The sequence below is a fragment of the Stegastes partitus genome, unplaced genomic scaffold, assembly GCF_000690725.1.
Source record: "Stegastes partitus isolate 25-593 unplaced genomic scaffold, Stegastes_partitus-1.0.2 Scaffold441, whole genome shotgun sequence".
Lineage (NCBI taxonomy): Eukaryota > Metazoa > Chordata > Actinopteri > Pomacentridae > Stegastes > Stegastes partitus.
The window spans coordinates 339,493-349,960 of NW_007578172.1; the positions used below are offsets into that span (position 1 = coordinate 339,493).

Sequence of the window (10,468 nt, forward strand, 5' to 3'; positions counted from 1 at the left end):
ATTGCACAGATGCTGCAGGTCACTGAATCAGACTTAGTTGCTTAGCTACTGCATTAAAACAGTAATTAGTTCATAATCACCCTGTCCATTGTACTTTTTATTTTGGTTAAGCTTTATTATTTCTTGTTTTGAATTCTTACGATTGCCTAACTTGTGTTGTGTAAATGAGGTTGTTAAATATTTTTTGACAGACTTTTTATTGGTCATATTAACACTACAACACTTAAATGACAAATCTGAACTGCAGTTATTAATGCTGGGTTTAGACTACACAGTATGTTTGTCTGATAAGATGGTTAGTGTGCTGCATTGGGCGATAGCTAAGTCAGAGATTGTTCTCATAGCTTGCTGCCTGAATTCTTGAGAAGGGAGGTTTCAGATACTGACTTATATAAACAGAATGTAAACAAAGTATTAGGTGAGCAACAGATCACAAAACTCATAGTTTGGATAGTTTGGATTCTTGAATTTTTGGGATCAGAGAAGAGTAAATTTTGCAATTAATCTGCAGTTGACATGTGTGCCAAACTGGGGGTGCAAATCCATATGGATCACAAACCAACTACGTCCAACTGGTCCATTACACCACTACAAACAACACTGTCCAAATCACTGTGCTCCAAATGGTCTGCTTGTATGTCTGTTATTGGTTGCTCTCTACTATGTTACACTAAATGGGATAAAATGTCAGCTTTTGCCCTCCATCTTGGTTTTGACACCGCCCGTCTCTCAGGTCTGGCTATTATCATGTTTATATTAGATAGTCTGAACCTGAAATCTGCACAAAGTTACTGGTTTTCCTTCTATGTCTGACTCGTTAAAATGTCTGATTAGAGTATTGGAGAAAATACAGTTAACTGAACTGAACTATACCAAATTCTTGTACTGTCTCCTAAATGTGCTTTTATGAAACAAATTGCCTATTTTGAAGCAACAGCCAATCGTTTCAGATGTAGCTATATGCGTGAACATAAAGACTTCTCATCAACTGGTCTGTTGGATCTGTTTTGCACTAAAACCTATACTGTATACTGTATATATAACTTATCTTATTTTTTATACTTAAATCTCTTCTATTTTTCATTTTTTTGCTCTTTATTTTGTACTTTATTATATATGGCACTGAAGGAGCTGCTCTCAATCTCATTGTACATGTGTATAGTGACAATAAAGGCATTCTATCTATTCTATCTTATCTCATCCGATCGCAAAGCAGCAGCTCACTGCAATCCTGCTTCCAATTAAGATTCTGAGAATACTTGCTTGATGACTAAATACAGAGCTTTGAGGTACATCTGCTTTACTGTCTCCTCTGGCTATTTGGCAGCACACTGCACATTTCCAGGTGATGGAAGCTTAAATTTCGTGGTTCATTCATAATGCAACAGCACAGCAAATTCTAAATAGATGTGTGTGCGAATGTATAGGAGGTTTATATGTGTTTATATATGGATGAATGTGCATGGATTAAAGCCAGCATGTAACCTCAGGCAAAAAAAAAAATCATTAATTATAACCAGAAATCTGAGTTTATGATAATACTTGCATTTCCAAGAATTTAAAGTTGCTTACTACTTTTAAATTGAAATGTATGCAGGCATGTCTACTTTTGTAAATCCAATGTCCATAGAATGATAGACAAGACGCTTTATATGTGTGTGGGTGTAGCAGCTACGTTTGATGGTTCTCAATGAGGTTAGTCTTGCAGGCCTAGTTAAAAGATAAGTAATGGTTGAACAGTGGCGTTTACAGCTGATTTTGGAGCAGCTGCAGAGCTCTGGGTCCTAGTGCTGGCTGACTCAGAAGTAGTGATAGTGTTTGGAAGAGAGATATATATATAAACAGGATGATTGGTGCCCCAAACCACACTCCTGTCATTTTCAGAAGTTCAGGGAGTGTGTATGGACATGCTCAGCTGATGCAGACTCAATCTCCACAATCAGTAGAAGCATGTCTACCCTCTATTTTTCTTTCTCTCTCCCACACAGACGTGGAGCAAAGGAACAGGAAAGCACAGCTGAGAATACAATGAGCAGCAGTCCCTGGTGTTTAACATACAAAGACTGACTATACTGTGGCTCTGGAGGGGTTTTGTGTGCCCAGCAATGAATTCCAATGTGGGCCCCGTAAACTGAGGAACAGCAGTAGCAAGACCTGAGATCTGCAGAGGACTGGACTGTTGAACTGCAGATTGTGAAAGTCCTGCAGTGCACAGTCAAGGGTAACTCCAAAACAGCTGCATGTGGGTCAATCTGACATCTTCAGTGAATTAAATGTGCAGCAGCAATCTACAATAATTTACTTAAATGACTGCTACCAAAAATAGATGAAAAAGAGAAGAGAAGAATGGACAGAGAGTTCCCCATATTGGTTTCCATGTGGCAGTTCATTCCCCAGGAGTCTGTCTGCTCTGCATATGGAACCAATTTGAAATGTGAAACTATAGGGCTCCTTGAAAGACGGATGATCACTAGTCAGATGATAGGAAAACACTGTTTTGATGTGCCAACCAAGCTCTTTTTAAAGTTAAAGCCTTTTTAAACAACTTGGCAGAATGCAAATCTCAGGTGACACGGTGACTCGCAAACTTATATTTAGTTTCGCTGGAATACCTATTTGCACTGAGTCACAGGGGGACTGTTTCTTCTCTCCTCTCAGTTGAAGTCATTCAGCCGATCTGCATTTTATATTTTTTTAGGCATAAACACAGCGGAGACACTTCCATTTTTGTTAGTCAGCAAATAATTTCCTTATTAATCAAATGGTCATTACGTCTCTAAAACCAAAATCTGGAACAAAAAAAACCTACAGTGGCACATATAATGCCGGGCATGTGCCAAAAATAAGTCTGCATTGAGGTCAAGAGACTCTGTCTGTGTCAAAGGCAGAGACTGATTCACCTACTATAACCCGACGGCAGTAAATAAAAGACCAGCAGGACCTTTTCCTTTGGCAGGATGAGACACTCAGGCACTGAACTCAGCTAACCATTTAGCAAGACAAAAAAACTAACTTGCCTTCCGCAACAACCTTTATGTTACTGACTTTGCTAGTGATTAGCATCTATAGCTAACACCTAGCATTCTTATGGCCAGCAACTACAGGTGCTTCTCCAAAAGTTACAATTTCGAGAAAAAGTTATTTTTTGTGGTTTAATTTGTAAAATGTTAAGTAGTTACAAGAAAGACAATACAAATACATGAAAGAAGTGGCCATTAATCTTCTGTTGATCAACTCATTGAACCGTTAGCTTACCTGTGCTATTAGCGCTAAAGTTTCAACTTTAAAGATGTGAAAGGATGTTTTGTTTTGTTTGTTTTTTTCACTGTACAAAATGCCAAGACATAGGAGCATCTTACAATATAGTTTGAATGTGATATTGGACTATTTTTGACTTTGAAAAGGGTGTAACAGACTTACAGCACAGGAAGTCTCAGGATATTCCACAAAAAATAAATATAAAAAACTAAAATGTGGAGCAATTATTCATACAGAAAAAGTTTGCAGAAGTGATTTTTGTTGTTGTTGTTTGATTTATTTATTTCTTTATTTTTTGCTTCATAAAAACTAATTTTGATGAATCTCTTTCAAACAACTACCTGATGAAGCACAGAGTACTGGCTGATTCATTGCAGGTATTGTTTGCTGCAACAGCTGATAAACTTCAGGGCCAGGATCTGCCGACTCAGCACCCAGTCAGCCCAGGTCTTGTCTCAAACTGCACGGCTGAAGGGGAAACTGCAGCAAGAAGAAAACAGAGTCTTACCATGGTTCGTGTCCCTGGTCCAGTGCTTTCCCCTCCAGCCTCCGTGAACAAGTCATCTACCGGCCAGACATCCAGCGGACTGGAGGCTCCGGACAGCCGGTGGTCCTGAAGTTGCAGCTGCCGCGCGCGACTCCCTCAACAACTCATATAAGTTGTGAAAATGTGTTTCCCTGCTTCCTGAAGACGCTTTTATGTCTTCATTTAGTCAACTAACCGGCACAGGTAACATCACCATACGCTCATTTTCTTCCCCGCTAACTTCCAGGGTATCGGCAGGCTGCGGAGCCCCGTTGTCCTCTCCGGGGAACGCGCTGCTCCACGCGAGCGTCTGGGAAAGCCGGTTTCAAAGTAAAAGCCTGTGTTTTAAGGAGGATCGCGGTTTGCTTGGAGTTGAAATTTGAGAAGATTCTTCCCCCTCCACATAATAGCGTTTCTCCCAGCTGGAAGAAAACTCAAGCCAGACGCTTGACAAAGGACCAAACTGACAAAAAACGACGAAAAGCAGCTTTAAATATTATATAGGGAGACTTCTTGGAGGAAGACTGAAATCCAAATTGTGTCATGAACATATTTTCCCATTCTACTCACTCATTCATACTAGAGTCATGGTAGGTTGTAAGCTGTGCCTTTTCTTATGGAAATCAAGCGGGGAACATACTGTAGATATGTTATAAAGGGAGAAATTATCTGATAGGAATGATAGGAAAATAAACTGATCAGTCTAAATATTGTGACTAACCCAGCCTAATGTTGTTGTTCATCAATGTGCTGTCAACACAACTCTGACCTACTTAGACACACACTGTACAAGATCTCTGAAGGTGCCCCGTGGTATCTGGCACCAAGGCTTTAGCAGCAAAACATCCCACAGATGCTCGATCAAAGTGAGATCTGGGGAATTTGGAGGGGGAGGCAGCACTTTAAACTCTTCATCGTGTTCCTCACACCTTTCTAAACGCTTTGCACAGACCGCCATGACAGGGTGTACCTGGTCTACAACACCATGTAGGTAGGTGCATGTCAAACTGCTTTATACATAAATAAGTGGATACCAGTGATTCACAGCTTTAGTTTTACTAATTAGATTTTACTGCACCATGTTTGTCATTCTTAAACTTTATATGGCTTCTGATGCTTTACATGAAGCAGCGTGTAGTCTCTGTCACATTTCAGATGCATATGAGTTGTTAACAGCTTTACGAAATGCTGTATTTTCTCCAAACTTCTCACACATTAAAAAGATCCAATATCTCATTAAAAATCAAAGATTCAAGAAGTCCAAAAGCTAAGAGCAGATCTGTCTTGTGTTTATCAAAACTGCTTTCCAGTTTTTCCTCTCCCATTAATCATCTGAACACCCTTCAGATTCATCTGCTGTGATTCCAACCAGCTCCACTTCCAGCAGCTTCAACAGTAACATGCTGCTCACACACTGGTGCTTCACTGTAATGATCTAATGTTGTTGGATTTTTACTTTAATACTACATTTAGTTGCTAATACTTATTTACGATTTTTAATGCAGGGCTTGTTCTCGTAATGGAGTGTTTTTATTGTGCTGTATTGGTACTACTTACTTAAGTAAAGGTTTTGAATACGTGATTCATCACTGATGGGTTTCTCCAACAAAACATAACCCAGAGCTTCACACTCCCTCCATCAGCTTATCTTCTTCCCACAGTGCCGTCTGGTGTCATCATTTCCACTGGTAAATACGCACACATAGCCAGTCATTCATGTTGAACACTCACAGGACCGGGGGACCTTCTTCCAATACTCTTGTGTTCCAGCTCTGACACTGCCCATTTTAGCCACTTTTCATGATGGGCTACTGCCAGCATGGGCTCCTGAATTCTGAATTTCCTGTGATTTGTGTTTTTGTAGCCGCTTTGTTAATTTGAACCAGAGTGGGCCAGACTTTCTTTCGTTGTGCAACATTATAAGTCTTTGGGAGCCCACATTGTGTGGCCGGTTCTTGGTTTGTCCCTCCTCAGACCACTGCCCGCAGTTACTTACCACTGCTGACTGGGAGTGCCCCACAAGCCCTGCTATTTAGAGATGGTCTGACCCAGTCATCTGGTCATGAAGACTTGGCCAGTGTTGAAGTGGCTCAGGTTTTTACATCTGCCCATTTCTACCAGATTCAACCTGTTGACTATGAGAACCGACTATTCACTTTCTGCCGACTATATCCCAGACTTTGGTATGCACCATTGTTATACATAGTCAACATTATTTGCTTCATCTGTAAGTAATTTTAGCTCATTGTGTACATTCAGAGGTTGCATTTCTGTATATGCATGTTGATGCACCAGTTACATATTTTCTGTATGAGCACATACACATACAGAATATGATCTACTTTATTATACGCAAATGCAAAATTGTCTTGGGCAACAGTGCAGATTTTACAGGTCCGTGCAATAACAGGCAGTATGATAAAATAACAAAAGTACACAACTCAGCACAGAATAAGCCACATATATGTAAAACCATATATGAAGACAATACTATGTAAACAATACATATACATTTACATATTTGCTTAAATCTTTGTACATATTGCAGTTTAAAGTGCGCCATATTGCATCTGGTGTAAAACAGATAAATAATACCAGTAAAACAAAAACCAGGGATGCAGAGATTCACCCTGTAGACCAAATAGTAAATAAAATCGTAATAGACTATTTAGAAAATAGTAAAAGACAATTTATAATGATTGTTATTATATTTGCTTGCTCTGTACCATCTACCTGGTACAGGTAGTAGGTAATAAAATGTGCGCATGTCTGACAACATTTTTTTCACTGTCAATGCTGCTTTAACAAAGCCGTTTATTTTTGCCTTTGACTGGACTGTGACGGTGGTGTACCAAGCTGCCAAAAAAAAGGGAAGTCTCCGAGCCAATCTAGCACACAGACAATCATCATGAGCTCTCTTTTTTAGATACCCAAGTGTCTGCAGGAGCTTACCTGCTCAATCACACTGCTGGTAATGATCACGGGGTCGTGGCTTGTGACCTCTCTGGGGTCAATTATCGTTTCTGTTCTTTGGATTCAGCATAAGGTGATGACTGTCCCACCAGTCTGTGGAGATGACAGTCTCTCTGTGTTACAACTGAGGACCACACTAAAGACATATCTCTAAATTCATGGGTTACAAATCCAGTTTTGTTTGAGTCGCTTGCTCCTGTTGCTCTTCCTGCCCTTCAACCTATAGCTCAAGCATTTTTCATATTTTTACAGATTTTGTTTGCCATCTCCAAGTGTTGAAACTGATAATTGTGGGTGTTTGTTATCAGAAAGTTTTGCAGAAAAGGTTAATCAAGTCGTTTTAAGCTGTGGATTGGCAGAATGAATCTGGGTGGAAAGAGTTTTAGCGCATTTGACATTGAGGAAGGTCTTCAGCCCCCAACTGCTGTGTGTTGAGCTGCACACTGTCCAATAGTCCAGATTATGGTTTACTATACTGGGCAGCTACTGGATTTAAAAGTGTATGTGTGAATCTGAATAGAGTGTCAGCAATACTACTACTACTACTGCTACTACTTCTACTACTACGACTAATAATAATAATAATATTACATATTTTTTTATGACAGTTTCCATTATTACATTGAATGCTGCTACCAATGATGTGAATTTCTCCACTGTGAGATAAATAAAGGCATATCTTATCTTATCTTATCTTATCTTAATGGCAGCATTTTGTCAGAGAGATCCTGTGAGATGTTTAATTACATTAATTGATATGAGAAAATAATTCATTAACTCATCAGCAGGGGCAGACAATTAAAGTATATCATAGAAATGACCTCTGTCATGAATGTGGCCTACATACTTGGTGACTTTTTAGAAGGCTGAGGATGCCATCTTGTGTTCAACAAGGATATCTGTCTGTCCTTCCTCTGCTCCTACCTTTTAAGTTATTTTTTTGGTCTTTTTGCCTGTATTATATAGGACAGTGAAGAGAGTGACAGGAAAGTGGGGGAGAAGAATGGGGGAAGGACTTGCAGCAAAGGGCCATGAGCGGGATTTGCTGCTGCATCGGGGACTATAGCCCCTGTACATGGGTCGCCGGCTCAACCAGTTGAGCTATAGTGGCAGCCCTGTCTCTCCTCATCCATGAGAGTATTTATCAATGCAATCAACATTTAACACTGAAAGACTGTAAAAACACTCTCTGTAAGGTATCATTTACAAAGAGTCAACAAGCTGTAATGAATGATTAATCAACATCATTTATATCTTTGTAGGTCAGCTATTAGCAAAACTTTGGGGTTGCCCGGTTGTGGAAAATTCTCCCTCTATGCAAAATGTTGCTTGTTTTCCAAAATAACTTTAAATTCATCAGGGAGAACCTTCCCAATGGACTGCTTGACATCCTATCTGATGGTAAACATCTGGACCAAACTGCTCTTGAACATTTACAACTGCAGGCTGGATGTAAAACCTAAACTATGAAACCTTTATTAATATCAGTTATTTTTCATACTACAACATTTAAACCTGCAAACTTTATGAAACTCCAGGTGTTTATGAACGGTTTAAAACTATACCAGAAACATGCAGCCATGTTGTTACCATGATTTCAGTTTGGAACTATGCACACTGGTGTAAGAATCTTTATTAAAATAACAGAACTGATGCTTCTTCTCTTACAAATGTCATAAAAACAGTTCTTATACAAGAAAAATTTTGACATTTACTGTATTCCGTCGATATACTATTTTAAGTTTTACATTTAAATCAGCAGCTCGTCAGACTCAGTGTGTAACTATGTAAGTGGGTTCGTAATTCTAAGGCTGTAAATGTTGATAAGCAGTTTCTAAACAGAGTTTTCCCAGATTTAAGTAGGCTACTGCAAAAACCTTAATGCTCAAAATAAAAGGCACAAGACACTTTAACCTCTGAGGGTCTCTCAGTTACACTCACTTAACACTTTAAACTTAACACTTAACACTTAAAGTTTGACAAAGAAACCAAAGACACCAACACTGTTTGCTTTGTGCTAAAAGAAAAAAAGGAATAAAGTGTTTTAAATTCATATTTATTTTTTTAATATATCACAACAGCAGAAATATTCAAATACCCCCAAAATGCTGGACAAATTATATAAGGACATACAACACTCGATTTATGTAGTGGCCAAGTTGATTCATGTAATGTCCATTATGTAACTACAAAGTCTGTGCAGTGTTATGTGTGGCATGCATGACTCCGTTAGCCTGCTGTGAGAGGTGCTGAAGAATAGCAGCCTCGAGGTGGCGATGTTGGTGTATTTTTCAAATGAAAAAGCATGAAAATAATCACACACATGTTGTTCTGACTCAGTCATTTTAGGGTTAAACTCTGATGACATCCAGGCCCAAGAATACAGTACAGTTTGAAATGTTCAACATGTACTTTCAAAACATTAATGGGATTGTTTTTCATCATCGAGGGAACACTGTAAAAGTGTGTGGGTCATTTAAAAACAAGGAGTAATTTAATGTAGCACAAGAAAAACATACACTGAGAGGAAGTTAACAGTTCAATTTGGCATCGGGGCTGCTGCCTTTTTTTAAATTTCAGCATGTTGTACATTACATCTTACAAGTAATATACCACCACCGCTACAACATATAGGGAGACAAGCTGCTGAATAAAACCTGTCTGCAAATGATTTGAATCCATGAACGTGTGCATGAGGAACAGTGTGATAGCACAACACTTAGCTGATGGTTTCTGACCGTTCTGCCTCTCTGCTGCCCACTTACTCATTTCTGATGTTCAACACTACAGACCTACTGTACAATCAGCTGCTTCATTGGACTCTGCCGACCTCTGAACCTTCACCCTGACCTCTTGAACCACACGACCCCAACGGCTCACGCTCCATGACGTTTGAGCTGAATAAAAGGTCCGTTAAACAGGACGCTCTGTGTGTGTAGAAAACAAAGGCATGAGTTTTTGTGCTGCAAAGTGCACGTCCCGTTAAGTAACTGGGTGTGTGCATGTACAGTGCACATGTGCACTCTCCTCAAGTGCATTACTCCATTCTTTTAGGCTGCACAGGCCCTTAGAATATTTCCAAACCACAGAGAGGCGGATAGAGAAGATATTTCCCTGCCACACAGTGAGAGCTTTGTTTCCTGGCAGGATTCCTCAGACTTTTCACTACTGTACATTATCAGCAGTTTGGAACAGTCCCAGCAATCTGCACCATCATTCAAACTACATTCATGTATCTTGTGCTGTAACCAGAGAATCATTAGTACAACTAATGGAAGGAGTGGACATCAAAAAATGTGTTGTATTCCCTGACAGGTTTAGCAAAATCTATAGCTTAGAGGGAAAATGTGACGAAACATTAGTTGTAATGGAATCTCACTGTCCCTGGTTTCTCCCCTGACTGTTCTTTCTAAGCATGTGAAACCTACAAGTCTTCAACCTGTGAGCAACACATCAAACACGTCTTTGTCAACACTGCTGCAGTTACATAACCGTCTTGTTGCAAGATCCACAGCTGGTTAGGGCCAGTTTCACTAGAATCTGCAGAGACTCCCAAAGCACGCCGCTGGAGACTCCCACCATAAACCTACCCGACCATGATTCCCAGTCAGAGATAACAAATGGGGCCTTGTTTGGCAAATGCATATTCGAACCCTTATCAGATAAGTCCTCTTGTACGTTCAGTCAGTCGGGGTAAATATTTGATAGGTG

The 10,468-nt window shown here is 39.7% G+C and overlaps 1 protein-coding gene across 1 annotated transcript in view; it reads right to left on the reverse strand.

The window, feature by feature from the left end:
* Positions 1-3,901, reverse strand: part of gask1a (golgi associated kinase 1A) — a 54,745-nt gene extending 50,844 nt beyond the window's left edge. The window contains exon 1 of the mRNA XM_008286204.1: positions 3,767-3,901. Coding sequence (XP_008284426.1) covers positions 3,767-3,769 — 3 coding nt within the window. The 5' untranslated portion in view covers positions 3,770-3,901. The remainder of the gene's footprint in view (positions 1-3,766) is intronic.
* Between the last annotated feature and the right edge of the window lie 6,567 nt (positions 3,902-10,468).